This window comes from Lethenteron reissneri, chromosome 49 (genome assembly GCF_015708825.2).
Source record: "Lethenteron reissneri isolate LAM-NWPU_2019-01 chromosome 49, ASM1570882v1, whole genome shotgun sequence".
In the NCBI taxonomy this organism is placed as follows: domain Eukaryota; kingdom Metazoa; phylum Chordata; class Hyperoartia; order Petromyzontiformes; family Petromyzontidae; genus Lethenteron; species Lethenteron reissneri.
The window spans coordinates 1,015,894-1,034,573 of NC_083827.1; the positions used below are offsets into that span (position 1 = coordinate 1,015,894).

Below are 18,680 nucleotides of genomic sequence, written 5' to 3' on the forward strand. Positions count from 1 at the left end.
TCTTTTTGCACGTGTGCACATGTGTGTGCTTGCGTGTTTGTGCGTGCATGTGTTCGTACGTGTGTGTGCACGTGTGCATGTGTGTGTGCGTGTGTGCTTGTGTGTTTGTGCGTGCATGTGTTCGTACGTGTGTGCGCACATGTGCATGTGTGTGTGCTTGCGTTTTTGTGCGTGCATGTGTTCGTATGTGTGTGCGCACGTGTGCATGTGTGTGTGCGTGTGTGTGCTTGCGTGTTTGTGCGTGCATGTGTTCGTACGTGTGTGCACACGTGTGCATGTGTGTGTGCGTGCTCATTGTGTGCGTGCTCATTGTGTGCGTGCTCTTCGCGTGTGCAGGAGCGGGATCTGCTGCTCGAGGTGCTGCCGCCCACGAGGGAGGGCTCCGCCGAAGCGCAGCAGCAGCCGACGACGCGGCACAAGTGGTTCAGTGGCCCCCAGCACTCGCTGTCCTCCGTCGACGAAAGCAGGGTGATGCTGACATCGTTACACGACGTGACGCCATCGCATCTTCATTAATAATAATAATTTAGTAGTCGCGTCATTCGCACCATTCTGATATTGCACGGCTGTCACGAGAGCGCTGTGCTGTGTCGCACCGACCGTGTGCCGTCCGTAGTTTTGGAGGGGGCAGTGACGTCGCTCGCTCTGCGCGACTCCAGTCGAGTCGTGGGAATGACGTTAGGGGATCATGAACGGGGGCGCCATGGTGGCTAGGAGATGTTAACTACCTCGCCTGGTGTACAGGGGGTCGTGGGTTTGAACCCAACCCTGACGCCCGCTGCTGTATATTCGGAGTTTGCGTGCCTCTCTCTCTTCCCGCGGCCGCGTGGATTTATCTTTGGGTCCTCCGGTTTTTCCCTCCACATTTAGAATCAAAATGCGTACAGAGTACTTGGTTGTGATGAATGTCCACTTGGTAAGTCACTTCGTTGATTTGTGTTAGCCAGGTCGCTTCTGAATAAGAGCTATGTAGCTCAGTATGCCTTACCTAGTAAAATACAAATAGTTTATATTCTTGGTTCTTTTGGTAAAGTCACACCATTACATTCATGTCACGCCAACCACACACGTTACACAACACCACACACATTACACCACACCACACACATTACACCACACACATTACACCACACCACACACATTACACCACACCACACACATTACACAACACCACACACATTACACCACACCACACACATTACACAACACCACACACATTACACAACACCACACACATTTCACCACACCACACACATTACACCACACCACACACATTACACCACACCACACACATTACACCACACCACACACATTACACCACACCACACACATTACACCACACCACACACATTACACCACACCACACACATTACACCACACCACACACATTACACCACACCACACACATTACACCACACCACACACATTTCACCACACTACACACATTACACCACACCACAAACATTACACCACACCACACACATTTCACCACACCACACACATTACACCACACACATTACACCACACCACAAACATTACACCACACCACACACATTTCACCACACCACACACATTACACCACACCACAAACATTACACCACACCACACACATTTCACCACACCACACACATTACACCACACACATTACACCACACCACAAACATTACACCACACCACACACATTACACCACACCACACACATTACACCACACCACACGCATTACACCACACCATACACATTACACAACACCACACCACACCACACACATTACACCACACCACACACATTACACCACACCACACGCATTACACCACACCACACACATTACACAACACCACACCACACCACACACATTTCACCACACCACACACATTACACCACACCACACACATTACACCACACCACACACATTACACCACACCACACACATTACACCACACCACACACATTACACCACACCACACACATTACACCACACCACACACATTACACCACACCACACACATTTCACCACACTACACACATTACACCACACCACTAACATTACACCACACCACACACATTTCACCACACCACACACATTACACCACACACATTACACCACACCACAAACATTACACCACACCACACACATTTCACCACACCACACACATTACACCACACCACACACATTACACCACACCACACACATTTCACCACACCACACACATTACACCAAACCACACACATTACACCACACACATTACACCACACATTACACCACACCACACACATTACACCACACCACACACATTACACCACACCACACACATTACACCACACCACACACATTACACCACACCACACACATTACACCACACCACACACATTACACAACACCACACACATTACACCACACCACACACATTACACAACACCACACACATTACACAACACCACACACATTACACCACACCACACACATTACACAACACCACACACATTACACCACACCACACACATTACACAACACCACACACATTACACCACACCACACATTACACCACACCACACACATTACACCACACCACACACATTACACAACACCACACACATTACACCACACCACACACATTACACCACACCACACACATTACACCACACCACACACATTACACCACACCACACACATTACACCACACCACACACATTACACCACACCACACATTACACCACACCACACACATTACACCACACACACCATCGCCACCACGTACCAGACCAAGACCTCCGTTTGGAGAGCCATTGGCCAGGGTTCAATGTGTGACTGCTTTGGGAGCGAGATTTAATAAAATATTGTAAATTTAATATCTTCTAATTTATAACTAAAACATTTGGAAAATATTTTCTTTGCCTTCCACAGCCCTTGAGACTGGCTCCAGAAGAGCTGGGAGTGTCCAACGTACGATTTATGAGCACAGTGACACAACATATTAAATATAACCACCACCATCACCATCAGCAGCAGCAGCAGCAGCAGCAACACCACCAGCACTATTGGCATGATTAACATCATCATCATCATCACTGCCTGTGCTATCATTATAAGAACCATAATCAACACCGTCAATGTCATCATCACGGTTATCATCACGGTCATCCCGCACCTCCGATTAGCGTGGTTGGCTACGTATGGTGAGAAAGAAGTTCAACATATGCACGTCGTCATCACGAGCGTCATCCACATCGTCAGTCGCACTCGCCGAGGCGCACCTCCGCACCGCGCCACCCGGGCGCCACCCTCGCCGGGCGCTGGTTACGGCCTCGCGCCGCTCACTGACGCGCGCCGCGTGCCTCGCAGCCCGTGCTCTACACGGCCAACGGGAGCCCCGGGCGCCCCGTGCAGCACGACGGGGCCGCGCGGCGCCCCTCCCCTCTCGTCGACCTCCGCGACCTCCGCGACCTTGACAACCGCGACCTGCTGATCGACCCTGGCGACCCCCTCTCCCCGGGCTACGTGGAGATCCCCATCGAGTCGCCCTCCTCGTGGAGACCTTCGGCTCAGTCCGGTGCGGACTCCGTGACCGCACCCCCCGTCCCATCCTCGCCACGGCCCTCCTGCCACCCTCGCACGCGTGGTCTGATGCGTGCGTCGCGAGCGGCAGACGGATGATACGTCGGTAGGAGTTATGAGACTTCACCGAGGCATGTTTCTGCTGCGCAGGAGGTCTGAGAAAATACATTGGAGAAATACTGGTGCTCAGCGTGAGTGTACAAAATACGAGTACAAATTGGAACAATATTGCAAAAATATTTGGTTGAAAGAATAAATAGTGCAAGATTGCAGTGTGAGATTAAACTTCCTGTATATTTATTAAGAGAAAATATTTATAGAAGCGCCTAACTTTGAATTTTATTCATGGAGAAGCTCACTCAGGCTAGAAATAATTACGAGATAAACTGGCGTCTTTATTTGAGGTCAGATATCTTCCAACTCAAACTTGCATTGAGTGCCAATCATCAGCACTCGTGGCCCTCAGCCAGTAAGCAGAAACTCCACATTCCTATGGCGGGACTTAGCTTTCTCTAAAACGGCGATTGCTCACTCCTGGAAAGGGGCCGAAATCACAAAGTGGTTGCTCTGTAAATCGTTTGTAACCGCGGATTGCATTTCATCTCCGTGGCCCAAAATTTATCGAATTTTACGTGACCTCAGCAGCAGCAGCAGGAGGAGGTGGAAGTGCTGCTGTTGCTGCTGCGTGTGTATGAGCCGACGACGTGCGAGGGTTACGGATGCAGGGTGAGCGCGAGCGGAAGAGGCGCGTCGCCAAGCGTTCCCGCCGCTTTGCCTTCTGGGGCCGCCCCACGACGACACGGCGACGACGACCTGACAACGACCACGTGACGACCACGTGACGATGACGTGACGACGACGACGACGTGACGATGACGATGACGTGACCACGTGACGACGACGTGACGACGACGTGACGATGACGTGACGATGACGTGACGTGACGTGACGATGACATGACGATGACGATGACGATGACGTGACGATGACGTGACCACGTGAGGATAACGTGACGATGACGTGACGATGACGATGACGTGACGATGACGTGACAATGTCGTGACGACCACGTGAAGATGATGTGACGATGACGTGACAATGACGGTGACGATGACGTGACCACGTGACGACGACGTGACGATGACGTGACGATGACGTGACCACGTGACGATGACGTGACGATGACGTGACGATGACGTGACCACGTGACGATGACGTGACGATGACGTGACCACGTGATGATGACGTGACCACGTGACGATAGGACGACGCGAGACGGCCGTCTGTAAAATCGTGAATGGGAGTGGCACTCCTTAACTCCCCCCAGGCCTCGACTGTCATGGAGTTTATTTGGTGATAGAACTGGATCGCAGAAATTGAATGCATCGTCTGTTGAACGTTGTGTGGTAACTGCAATGCCCCAACTCCATGAGGTTTGCTCCGTGTGGATGGATGGCAGTCCTGCAGTCGAGTGGGTGGTTATAAAACACAGTGGCTAAAAGTGGTCAATTTACATCGAGCCAAAGGTCTTATCAGTAACATTAATTTTCACCATCATCATTCGTGTAATTCTCTTGCGGTAAGCTGCGTGTAACTGTAAACAATGTAAGGTGCCAAGTTAGCCCAGTGATGACTGGATCGCACTTTGGTTAGTCGACCGTGCTGGGCTGTGTGGCATTCTGTCACCGTTCCCTTGGTTCACATGGATGTTGTTGCTGGCCATGAGTCAGCCGGAGTGCTTCACTGATTCACTGATGCTTTCATTTCAAATTTAGCAAAACACGAAATAGGGGGGGGGGGGGATCTTTGATTTTGATTGTCCCCTCAGGCCACGGTTCCACGTCTTCCACCGCCCTGCATCTGCATTCGGCCCGCACTGTGGTGCTCTGTTGTGGGCCTCGAGTGGGCATCAAGTGGGCCTTGCCGAGGATATAAAAAAAATATTGTAATAGTTGCAGCTTTAATTGAAAGTGACATTCACCACGTCCTTCCGTTCTGCAGGTTTATCAGGCCAGGGGTCAAAGTGCAGCTTGGAGGGTGAAGCGGAGGCCGGGGGTCAGGGGTCGGACCCGGCGGGACACTTTGGGACGGTTGGCCGGTTTCTGATGCAGCAGAGCTACGTGACGGCACTCATCGCGATGATGGTGAGCGAGCACGCGGGCACACGCCACACACTCACCCCACACACTCACCCCACACTCACCCCACACTCACCCCACACTCACCCTGTCACTCACCCCACACTCACCCCACACTTACCCCACACTCACCCCACACTCACCCCACACTCACCCTGTCACTCACCCCACACACTCACCCCACACTCACCCCACACTCACCCCACACTCACCCTGTCACTCACCCCACACTCACCCCACACTCACCCGACACTCGCCCCACACTCGCCGCACTCTCGCACCGCGCGAGGCGTCGGGCAGGGAGAGTAAAACGGCATCCACCCAGAGACAACGATCCCACAGTCGTCACGAGCAGCAGTGAAATATTTAAAAGCAAATTAATGCAATATGCTTACGAAACAGAATTTAAATTAACTAATTAAAACACACTCACCCTGATTTGCGGAGAGTATGTAAGTGTGTGAGTTAGTGTGTATCTTTGTGAGTGTGTGTGAGTGTGTGTCACTTTGTGAGTGTGTGAGTGAGCGTGTGAGTGAGTGTGTGAGTGAGTGTGTGAGTGAGTGAGGCGCAGTAGTTACTTTTTTTTAATGGAATTAAAGATTCATGTGTGGTTAGCACTGCGCTGCGCTACGAACCCGGCGACCCGAGCTCGATTCTCACTCATGGCCAACACCAGTGGCGATTATCTGAACCGGTTCTGGGCCTCCCCTAGGTCGACTCAGCCTCAAATTAGTACTTGGTGCGGTGTGTAAACATCGCCACTGGGGAGACAAAGGCGACCGGGCATGGTGCTAGTCACCCACCCCCGCGTGTGCCATGCCGGTCTTCATAGGTGTTCGCTAACAGCACTTGCCCCAACATTCTGTTGAGGCTATATGGGGAATCTTTGTCTGTCAATGTGAGTGAGTCTGTGAGTGAGTCTGTGTGTGAGTGTGAGTGAGTCTGTGTGTGAGTGTGAGTGAGTCTGTGTATGAGTGAGTCTGTGTGTGTGTGTGAGTGAGTCTGTGTGTGAGTGTGAGTGAGTCTGTGTGTGTGTGTGAGTCTGTGTGTGAGTGTGTGTGAGTCTGTGTGTGAGTGTGAGTGAGTCTGTGTGTGAGTGTGAGTGAGTCTGTGTGTGAGTGTGAGTGAGTCTGTGTGTGAGTGAGTGAGTCTGTGAGTGAGTGTGTGTGAGTGTGTATGTGTATCTGTGTGAGTGAGTGTGAGTGAGTCTGTGAGTGTGAGTGAGTGTGTGTGAGTGTGAGTGAGTCTGTGTGTGAGTGTGAGTGAGTCTGTGAGTGTGAGTGAGTATGTGTGAGTGTGTATCTGTGTGAGTGAGTGAGCTAGACTGGTTGAGTGAGTGTGTGTATGTATGTATATATTTGGGTGTGTGTGGGAGTGTGAGTATGATCTGCCCACTGACCATCGGCTTGTCATCTGTAAGATGCACCTGCCATTTTTCCACTCCGGTGGTGGGTGTCCATCTGTGACCCCATTTCAATCCACAGTGGCATGGTCTCAGCTAGATAAAGTTGTAAGCAAGAATGTCATCATCACTTGCAGCTGGGGTTGGCATCTCTTCCTGATGCCGAGGGGAAATGGGCGAGGTTTAGGACGGTGGCTCATGCAGCTGCAATGGTTGCTTTGGGTACACGGTCCAAACCTCCCCAGAGACCCTGGCTGACGGAGGAGGTGTTTCGGCTGGCTGAGAAAAAGCGACAGGCCCACTCCCACCATCTACAGCATCCCACATGGGAGAATGAGGAGGTTTGCCGCAGCCTTCGCTGGGAGGTTCGGAGAGCCGTGCGGCGCTGCAAAGATGAGTGGTGGTCGCGGGTTGCTGAGGAGATGGAGCCTCAGTAGTCCGCGATCACAAATTACTCTTTAACTCCATCAAACAAGTAATTTGCAGCGCCACACCATCAGATTTGCTGAGAATTTCTGTGACGTCTTGGGTGAGGGGAAATCCCTCAGCCTGGAAACATCATAGAGCGGGGATGACCCTGCTGAGGCTGCGGTGCCTCAAATATTCCAAGTAGTCACCCCTGTGAGTGGCTGGCTGAAGTCCCAACTGTTGAGGATGTACAGAAGGTGGTCCAGATTCTGAGATCAGGAAAAGCGCCAGGCAGAGATGATCTCTTTAGCGAAATACTGAGGGAGGGTGGCGTTTGTACACAGACTGCCCTATATGACATCATAATAACAGTCTGGGCCACTGGACGGGTTCCGTAGGATTGGAAGGATGCCCTTCAGGAGGGGGACCGCACAGTCTACAGGGGCTTCTCCCTACCCAGTGTGCTGGGAAAGGTCCGGGCAAGGATTATTCAACATCGCCTTGCCAGGCATGCTGAGAAGAGGCTTGCAGAACCCCAATATGGTTTCAGGCCAGGGCGGTCCTGCACATTTCCCATATTTTCTATCTGCTACAGCAGAGGTGTAGGCAATTCCAAGAGGACCGACATCTCTGCTTTATTGATCTGGTCAAGGCCTATGATACATCAATTGGCCTGGGCTCTCGGTTGTTCTTTGTGCTTTCGGAGTCCCAGACTATTTGCTCACAATCATTGAGGACCTTCATGATGGTTGGCAGGCCCAGGTAAATCTACATGGCTGGGAGACTGTGGCATTCCCTTTTTACCCTGGGGTGGGACAGGGATGTCCTCTGGCTCCCACATTATTTAACATATTTTTCGATCACGTAGTTCAAGAAGCTTTCCATGGCTGTACCAGAAGAATCTCCATCTGGTACAAATGTAGTGTTGTTCTGTGGAGGCGCACACTCGATCTTGGAGGCAACACGTTTATTTAACGACCCAACAGGCTAACTACATTAACGTACACTTTATCCACTTTAACGGGGTAACTAGATGACCGGGTCAGGCCAGCGACGCCTGCCTGACCCACGACGCCGAGCGTGACGACAACCGAAGAGCGACGAGACGCGGGACCGCGGCTCGATTCCACAGACTCGCCAAGAACACGCTCCCGGGACCGCCCCTTGCTGCCCGTGGGCGTGGCCTCGCTCCACCTTCGGCCATGCCCCCTTCGAGACCTTTCCCGAAGGCCTCGACCGAGCGTCACGTGCCCCTCAAGCCCCCCTCGGGCCCCCCTCACTACCCTGTCCCGGTCACGTGCCCTCTCGGGTTCACTCAGACTACCATGTGCCCTCTCTCAGGCCGTCACCAGGACTATGCCCCCTAGGGCCCGCTCGCATGCCGCACTCACTCTGGTCCCAGAGAGAGGCTCCAGATGTACAGTAACACTCCTATGACATCATTTAAGTCACTACACAAATACAATGGGAGGCTGAACGATGGCCGGGTGCTGTCAAGGGATGGTTCCCTATTGGTCAACCATGTTATGTATGCTGATGATCTGGTGATTGCTGCTTACTCAGAGAAGGAGTTGGAGGCACTGCTGTTGAACCTGGAGTGTGCCACTAAGAGGTGGGGCCTTACCATCAGCCCCACCAAAACTAAGCACCTGCCTGGGTATTTTGTGCCATCAAACACTTCACCCCCTCAACTGCCAATTGGTGATAGGGCAGTTGTGGAGAGAGTGGAGAGTTTTCCATTCCTGGGAAGTGTGTTAATGACCGGCTTCAGTTTGACAGCAGAGGTCTCACTCCGAATCAGTCGAGCGGCATTATCTTTTCATTGGCTGTGTAACGTTGTGTTGAAGCTACTTGGTTTGTCACTCCACACGAAGCCTCCTCATTCTCTTCTAAGCCACGGTCATGCCCTCCCTTCTCTATGCTTGTGAAACGTGAACCCCCCTAATGGAACATCCTTGCTGGTTATAAACATTTAGACTAGCCTGCCTTCAATCCATCCTGGGTTTAATCAGGCTGGATTGTGTGAGGAGCTCACAAATTCTTGAAAGATCTAGACAAAGTCTCATCGGTGAGCTCCTCCGGCAGGCAAGGCTGCGTTGGCTGGGTCATGTAGCCCACATGCCCAGCCACCGCATGCCAAAACAACTTTTGTTCAGCCAGATAGAGGGGGCTTAACGGGCACGACACGGGCTAGAGAAGAGACGGAGTGATGTGGTACAAGAGGACGTGGAGCTCAGTGGACTGATATGAGTGGTATCGAGATCAGCCTCCGTGGAGGAGGCTCGTGAAGGACTCTGCTGGGCAGTTGGAGGCAGTCACCCTCCAGCAACAACGGAGGACAGCGGAGTGACTCTCACAACAACGAGCGGAGCGACGGATGGCTAATACACAGCAAGTTGGCACAGTGGGGGGCACAGGTGGTGCATCTCGGTCAATCGACCCATGGCACCTGGGTCTGCCCCGTGACCTCCTGCCAGCGGGCGTTCTACACTTCACGTGGCTTTAACATGCACATAGCCTGGCACAAGCGTCGTGGTGACGTCACCGCCACTTAGTGGCGAATGGCGGTTGTTGTTGTTGTATGAGTGTGTGTGTATCTGTGAGTGTGTGAGATTGGCTGTGTGAGTGTGTGAGTGAGTGTGTATCTGTGAGTGTGTGAGTGTGTGTGTATCTGTGAGTGTGTGAGACTGGCTGTGTGAGTGTGTGAGTGTGAGTGTGTGAGTGAGTGTGTGTCTGTGAGTGTGTAAGTGAGTGTGTATCTGTGAGTGTGTGAGTGAGTGTGTATCTGTGAGTGAGTGTGTATCTGTGAGTGTGTGAGTGAGTGTGTGAGTGAGTGTGTGAGTGAGTATGTGTGTGTGAGTGTGTGAGTGAGTGTGTATCTGTGAGTGTGTATCTGTGAGTGTATATCTGTGAGTGTGTGAGTGAGTTTGTGAGTGTGTATCTGTGTGTGTGTGTATCTGTGAGTGCGTATCTGTGAGTTTGTGAGACTGGCTGTGTGAGTGACCCCGCGGCTGCCGCTGTGTGCGATGGGGCCGTGCGAGCGGCCACGACGGCCCCCGGGCAGCGTGTGGTGAGAATGCCGCCATGGGGCGGTTCCCTGGGCTCAGCTTCAAGCGGCGTCCGAGCAACCATACTTCACCCCCACTCCCCGCGGGGCCAGGGGATGGCATCCGGCCCACGGCCCACGACTCCGCAGGCCCGCCGTGGCCTCGCTTCAGCAATGCTGAGAGCGGTTTATTTCCATTTTTTTTTTCGGATTCGTATTTTTATCGTCTAGCAGTTTGCGCGCCACGCTCGTCACGCGGTATCCATCTCTGCGCGGTAGATTTGGGTTGTTTTGCGTGGCTTGCATTCTGGACAAGTTACCCAGAATGCACCCGTCCTCGTCGCATCTCGGAAGCTAAGCAGGTTGAGTGTGGACGGTGCCTGGATGAGCGACCCACCACCTTGCGCGCAAGACAGATGTGGGAGGCGTGGCGGGAGAGCAGCACAGAAAAATCCATTGCTGCGTTATGCAACCCTCTGCACCTTCATAAACCCACGATGACCGGCATGGTGAAGTACGGTCAAATATACCTCTTGGCCTGCAAGACATGGGGAAGTACACATTCAGCAGTGGATAAACAAAAAAATTTGGCTGGACATGTAACAATTGTTCTTTCCACCTTCATCGTCACGATCGTCGTAATAATCGTCATCCTCAAGCAGAATTGGCACTCCGCCTGATTGAGCCACGAGGCAGCTCTTTGTCTTGGGTCTAGTTGAGGAGGGTTGATTTTTCTAGACATCATCCCCCCTCTCCATCCAACACCCGGGCGGGCTTCCAGCTGCTCCATCAGCAGCTGTCGCCAAACTCGGTGAGCTCACCTTGAGTGGATCCCACGGGGTGTCTGTCCACAGTCTCACTCTCACGCCCGTTGGTGGGAAAAAAAACACAAACATATTCCTGAGCCAAGCCCCATTGCATCCTGGCAACCTGCTGACAAGTACGCGTCTGTGATGCAGTCTGTTCTCCTATAACGGCGAATTTGATATATTGACGCGATTAATGTATTTGGGAACACATTTTCATCACGCGGGTGCGAATCAGATATAACGTGATCAAGCGAATGGAACTACGTCGTAGTGCGAGTAGGAATAAGCGGTCATACGGCTGCTTCGACGTAGCATCACACGAGGCTTTGGGATGCTGCTGGATGCTTCTGTCTTTGTTCGGCCTGCGTACGCATCTCACATGTTATCGTGGACTTGCTTTAACCTATATCTTTTATTATAATGCCATTTTTCCATAACGCAATGTTCTTTAGGAATTCAGCTACGACCGTGTTATAGGAGTACAGACTGCACACACAAACAGACCGGCGTGCAGCAGGGGCAAGCCACATCATCATCATCATCGTGGGGACACAGAAAAGCTCAATCCAATTGATGCATGAAGCTGATGCTGGACTGTCATTAGCAAAGTCCTGTTGTTGCTAAGATGACATCGTCGTCGTCGTCGTTGTCATGCCATGTGCACCAGAGACACATCCCCACCACCTTGATATTACTGATGTAAGAACAAAGGTAGATTTTGGTGAATGGGTAAATATATTAACGTATGACATTGCAGAGGCAGCGTGGTTCTCACAGAGAGACTGCAGATGGCCAGGGATGTTCCTGTCTTCTATTTAGCGCATGGCGTGAGCACGGGCAGCGCCGGGCGCAATGTCAGTTACACTCTGACATTGCCGACGAGAGGACGAGGTCGATGGCAGACAAGAGAACACAGTTAACATCAAGCGCTTGCTCCAGGAGGTGGGAGACTTGGACCGACTCCGAGTAATTAGGTCAAATCCATAGAGAGACAAAATTATAAACAGAATGTCACACATCGGCCGTTGTAATTTCTGAAGTGCGTCACTTCACCACGTAAATGTCGCTGTCCTTTGCAATGCCATATTTTTTTTTGTCGTAGGTACAAAACCTCGCACACATACACCTCTCCGCAAATACACGTTGCAGACGTACGAACATACTGACTCGCTCACTCACAGCGCAGTGTGAAACGGCCGCGGTGGAGTGGCGGGTCTCCGTGTGAGTGGTGATTGGCCTGTGGGTTCTGGCGCGTGGGGCTGATGCTGCTGCTGCTGCGACTGTAGGGAGTATAGCTCGTGCACCTGCCAGTTATCTGAGTCAGTCCACCCATGGCACCTGGGTCTGTCCCGTGACCCGACACTTCACATGGCCTTAACGTGCACATAGCCTAGCACAGTTGCCGTGGTAAAGTCACCTCCACTTAGTGGCGAATGGCGGTTGTTGTTGGGGAAACCAAAATCGCGACATTCCCCGTGTGTGTGTGTGTGCGTGCGTGTGTGAGTAACGTTCACTGGTTTGGTTCGGTTTATTTTTGGCACAGGTGAAACTCGCTGGGCAGTGTGCGCCCATTCTCGATGGGGGGGTGGAGGCTGGTTACACGGTGCTGCACGATAATGTCTCCACGTGAGATTTTGCCAGGATGAGCCGGCGAGCGACCACGACTGCGCGCGTTTCCCCGCCGAACGCGTGTGGCGGGAGAGCGTTTCCTTTGTCTGAACAAAGTCGCCACCGCAGACGAACTTTGTGCAAGAGGAGGTGGCGGTGTTATTTTTAACACGGAGCGCGTTGCGTGTCTGAGCCGTGACGCGACGGCGTGGCGCGACCCGCGCTGCTATCGGCGCGAGACGGCTCTCCGTGTGGAAACTATGAGCCGGGCGTGCGCTGGCCACCTGCCCATCCTCATCGTGACCTCGTCGTCCTCCCGCCTCGTCCCGGGCGGGCCCTGGAGGTTTCGAGAGCCGGCAGGAAGTCACGGCGGGTCAAGTGGGAACTCGGCGAGTGCCCTCCAAACCGTAATCACTCCACCGAGGGATACAAATGATCTGAATTTATAGCTCCCTCCTTCTCGGCGTGTGCGCGTCAATGTGCGCGCGTGGGCGTGTGTGTGTTCATGGGAAGCGTTGGCTCAGTGGTTCACACACTGCGCTAGTCTCGGAAACTTGGGTTTGATTCCCGACCGTGACGAATATCATTGGAAAATGGGATCTGAACCGGTCCTGAGTTTCCCCAAGGCCAATTGACCCTTAGAGCACTGGGGAGACAAAGGCGGCCGGGCGTGGTGTAGGCCACCCAACACCATGTGTGCCGTGCCGGTCTTCATAGGTGCTCGCTAACAGCACTTGCCCCAACAGTCTATTAAGGCTACACGGGTGATCTTTGTGTTTGTATGCTAGTGGATACACAGATATATATATATATATACATTCGATTCTTGCTCCCAGCCAACATCAGTGGTGAATACTTAAACCAGTCCTGGGCCTCCCCGAGGTCGACTCAGCCTTACACGGGTACCCGACGTGGCGTGCAAACATTATTTCCGTACTGCCCTTAATAGGTGCTCGCTCACAGCACTCGCCTCAACAACTAGGAAAATGGGAATATCTGTGTACTCGCGTGTGAACCTGTATGTGCATCTGCGTGTGACCGTGTGCCCCCGCGCGTGTCTGCACTCGTGTCCCAGGCGTGGAGCATCACCTACCACAGTTGGCTGACCTTCGTGCTGCTGCTGTGGTCGTGCCTCATCTGGATGATGCGGAACCGGCGCCACTACACCATGCTGAGCGCTCCCTTCCTCGTGGCCTACGGCAACGTGCTCTGCCTGCTCGCCTACGTGTGGAGCCTGCGCCTCAACGAGCACGAGCTGCCGCTGAAGGCGGGTACCGGCACGGCGCTCCGCCAGCGGGAGACGCGCTCGCTCGCATAGTCACCCTCTCGCTCGTTTACTCGCTAACTCAGAGCCGTATTGACCGGCTGGCTGGCTCGCGCTGATTTGCACCGCAATGCCGGCACGCAACGGCCTCCTCGAGTCGAGTGACGTCGAGGGATCTGTAATGTCCACTGGGAAGGGAAGGAGACGACGCGGAGTAGTTTATGGTGAACGCGGCCGCTGTATTAACCAGGGCGGCCTGCCGGATTCGGACCGCGAACCTCTGCGGCGAGCGCGCTACCGCTGGGCCATGTGACGCAATCTCCACAATCTGAGTTGGTGACTTCTGTCCTCAAATGAGCTCACACGTAACGATGGTCAAATCACTCGGTACTCGCTAAACAACAATATCAACAATAATAGTAATAGTCATCATCTGACCACACACTGAGCATGAGGTCCGTGTTACAGGATCACCGGCCCGTGTCGGTGACAATCTTGAGTTGAGCAGTAGTGATGTTTTTGATTTTAGCAATGAGTTACTCGAAACGTTAGCCACTGTGTGCCAGCAGCCATAGCCCTGGCCAAATTGGCTAATGACCCGTAACAATAATAATAAAATCTAAAATAGAATAAATTACTAAATAACCGTACACAATCAGACCTTCACTGAACCGGGGAATTCTGGATGCTGGGTCTGAAGATAAAAGTCGAATTGAGAAGCGTACACAAAGGGGGCGCAGGGGCCACACCATGGATCGTGGGATCCAATCCCCGGCCGCGCGCGGAGTCGGCGGTAGGCGGCCGTCTAAGGGACACAGATTTTATTTTTTCCAAAGGCTGGATCACGGCCATGTAAAAATATGTCAAGGGAAATATATTGCAAGCGATCAAAGTGAGCTTTAAAAGCCACTTGACCTTACAAGGGCATTTCTTTACACGATGCTCTTAATTGCTGAAGAATGCTCAGTTCTGCCGTGGGCCTCGCACCGGGCAGCGCCCCGAGGAGTCTCTGCGCGTCGTAGCCGGATTGCTTTTGCTCGCTTTTACTCAACTCTCTTGCATGGCAAACAAGTCCGTGACTCAAAGTTTGGGTTTCCGTGAAGATCACGAGTTGACTATGCAACTCACAACGAGGGATTACAACAGATACAATGAAATAAGCGTCAAACATTGACATCCGTCTCGTTCATTCGTCGCCTAGATCTCCTTAAGCAAACCAGACGGTGAAACTCACTCGAATCTCTGCGAGTTAACTGAAGAACACGCATGGTCCCACAGACAGGGCGCCACGGTGGCAAGATGTTAACTACCTCGCCTGGTATACAGGAAGTTGTGGGTTCGATCCCCACCCTGACGCCTGCTGCTGTATATTTGGAGTTTGCGTTTCCTTCCCATGGTCGCGTGGATTTTTCTCCGGATCCTCTGGTTTTCCCCTCCACATTTGGAGTATTTGGCTATTGTAAAATTCCACGTGATAAACCACTTCGTTGAGATATCATTTTGTGGCCAGGTCGCTTCTGAAAAAGAGCTGTATAGCTGAGTGGGACTTACCTGGTCAAATAAAAAATAGTTTAGTTTGAGTTTAGAGAGTTAGATTGTGCTATCATCGTGAGCGCCGTATGCTGGAGAAACACGGTGGCTGTCCCTGTGCGCCGCTCGCGGTCCCCGTGCTGCGTAGGTCGGGGTGGTGGAGTTCGCGCCAATTGGCCTGGTGCGCGAGGACATCCCCTGCGTGTCTCTCGGCAGCAAGGTACACACGCACACCGGCACGCACCAAGCACACCGGCACGCACCATGCACACTCGCACAGACTAACCGGCACATACACACAGGCTTTGTTGTGAGATCTTCGTGCATTGGCTGCTGCACTATTTCCATTGCCCTGCATTGCTGACGAGGACTTTCTTACGTGAGTTATTTTTTTAAACGAAGGTAATCCTTAAAGTGATCCATCATGTACAAGTAACAGTAGTCAGATTACGCGCTTTAAGCGCAGTAAAAATAAGGGATATCCGGTTCCTGCTCCGATGATCTGCGAACAGCAGCCACCCTCCCCAGCGTGGAGCCTGCACGTAGTGATGTGATGACGATGATGATGGCGATGATGTGATGTCGTCGTGGTGTCACGTGATGCAGCTGCTGTACAACGCCACCTTCTGGCTCCTGCTGCGACAGCGCCTGAAGGAGCGCCTGGAGGCGCAGCCCGAGAAGGAGCAGCCCCCACCCCCACCCGGGGGTACGCGGACGGGGTGGGAGGGGGGGTGATGTGGGTGGTGGTGGTTGTGGTGGTGTAGGTGATGATGGGGGTAATGGGGGTGGCGGTGATGATGATGATGATGATTGCGTGTCATGCCAGTTGCAGGGAATTCTCCTACCGTAGTGGCTGCAAGGTCAACCCCACACGGGGGTCAACGCAGCTCCAGTGTCATCGTCGTCTGTCCCTCTGTGTGCGTGTGGGGAGCCGGTAGTGTAGTCGCTGGCACACTGCGCTACCAACGCAGCGATCTGAGTTTGAGTCCTGATCATGGCCAACATTGGCGATAAGCATCTGAACTGGTCCTGGGCTTGGGCCTCTCCTAGGTCGACACAGTCCCAAATGAGTATCTGGTGTGCGGTGAATAAACACCGCCACTGGGGAGACATGCGGCCGTGTGTGGTGGCGGTCGCACCACCGACTTGTACGCGGTAGCGAGATGTTAACAACCTCACCTGGTATGCAGGAGGTCGTGCGTTCGACCCCGACCTTGACGCCTGCTGCTGTATATTTGGAGTTTGCATGTCTTTCCCCGCGCTCGTGCGGATTTTTCTGTGGGTCCTCCGGTTTTTCCCTCGATATTTATAATCAACATCACGTGTTTAGAGTGTTTGGCTGAATCTTGACTTAAAGCTTTCGTGACTGTAGGAATTCATATTCTTTGGGTCTTTCAGTAAAGCCACGTAGATAGAAAAAATTAGACAATATCACGACGTTTCGATCGCAACACACCTGAAGACAATTGCTTGTGTTGCGATCAAAACGTCGTGATATTGTATTATTTTTTCTATCTAAAGACTATTGTATTTGGCTGCTATAAATTTCCACATGATAGGCCGCTTCATTGAGCTATTATTTGTGGCCAGGTTGCTTCTGAAAAAGAGTTACGCAGCTCAGTGGGCTTTACCATGTAAAATAAAATCTCTAGTTTAATGCTCTCAATCGCAGCGCTTGCCCCAACAGTCCGTGCGGCTATGCGGTGGACCTTTGTCATTGATCTTTGTCGTTCGTCTTCGTCGTTCGCCTTCGTGTGCGCGCGAGCTCAGAGGGCGAGGGCGAGGCGGGCAGCAACCTGATGCACGTGCTGGGGGCCCTGGTGCGCGGCCTCTTCGTCAAGTACTGGATCTACGTGTGCGGGGGGATGTTCTTCTTCGTGGGCCTCCAGGGCCGCCTCGTCACCTACAAGATCATCTACATGGCGCTGTGCCTCGGCTGCGTGGCGCTCTACCAGGTGCCGCCCCGCGCCCGCTCCAGGCGTTTGCCGCTGGTGCCCGGGTGGCGAGTCGGGCTGCCCGGGTGGCGAGTCGGGCTGCCCGGGTGGCGAGTCGGGCTGCCCGGGTGGCGAGTCGGGCTGCCCGGGTGGCGAGTCGGGCTGCCCGGGTGGCGAGTCGGGCTGCCCGGGTGGCGAGTCGGGCTGCCCGGGTGGCGAGTCGGGCTGCCCGGGTGGCGAGTCGGGCTGCCCGGGTGGCGAGTCGGGCTGCCCGGGTGGCGAGTCGGGCTGCCCGGGTGGCGAGTCGGGCTGCCCGGGTGGCGAGTCGGGCTGCCCGGGTGGCGAGTCGGGCTGCCCGGGTGGCGAGTCGGGCTGCCCGGGTGGCGCGTCGGGCTGCCCGGGTGGCGTCCCGCTGCCCGGGTGGCGAGTCGGTAGGCGGTGAGACGGTGGGAGCGGCTGCCGCTTCTCGAGAGACACCTTGCTCGTAGACTGCGCCGGGCCGCACTCACGGATCGCGTGAGTGGCCAGATGGGGTCGTTCCCTAGCCGTCGCTAACGTTAGTGACGAATTATATATCTGAACCGGTCCTGGCCGTCGCTCTAGGTTGACTCGGCCTTAAATGAGTGGTCCTTACCACCCTAAACAAGCAAATATGAACAAATTATGACGACATCACATTAGCGGCACTTGCCCCTACAGTGTGTTCGAGGCTAGGTAGGGGATCTTTGTCTCTGTGTGTGTGCGCGCACGCGTGTATGTTGTGCAGGTGCATTATAACTGGTGGCGCCGGTTGCTCAAGTACTTCTGGATGGTGGTGGTGTCCTACACGATGCTGGTCACCATCTTCATCTACACCTACCAGTTCGAGTCCTTCCCCGGCCTGTGGAGGAACATGACGCGGCTCTCGGACTCGCAGTGAGTGTGCCGCTCCCGCTCAGGCACGGCCCCCCCGTCTTGGGGGGGGGGGGGCTGTCTCTTTACCCACTT

The 18,680-nt window shown here is 53.3% G+C and overlaps 1 protein-coding gene across 1 annotated transcript in view; it reads left to right on the forward strand.

The window, feature by feature from the left end:
* The window catches only part of LOC133354855 (piezo-type mechanosensitive ion channel component 2-like), a 238,104-nt gene that overhangs the window by 121,612 nt on the left and 97,812 nt on the right, over window positions 1-18,680 (forward strand). Inside the window, exons 9-17 of the mRNA XM_061572007.1 lie at window positions 337-468; window positions 2,904-2,942; window positions 3,342-3,549; window positions 5,556-5,698; window positions 14,041-14,232; window positions 15,908-15,979; window positions 16,366-16,465; window positions 17,530-17,714; window positions 18,460-18,608. Coding sequence (XP_061427991.1) covers window positions 337-468; window positions 2,904-2,942; window positions 3,342-3,549; window positions 5,556-5,698; window positions 14,041-14,232; window positions 15,908-15,979; window positions 16,366-16,465; window positions 17,530-17,714; window positions 18,460-18,608 — 1,220 coding nt within the window. The remainder of the gene's footprint in view (window positions 1-336; window positions 469-2,903; window positions 2,943-3,341; window positions 3,550-5,555; window positions 5,699-14,040; window positions 14,233-15,907; window positions 15,980-16,365; window positions 16,466-17,529; window positions 17,715-18,459; window positions 18,609-18,680) is intronic.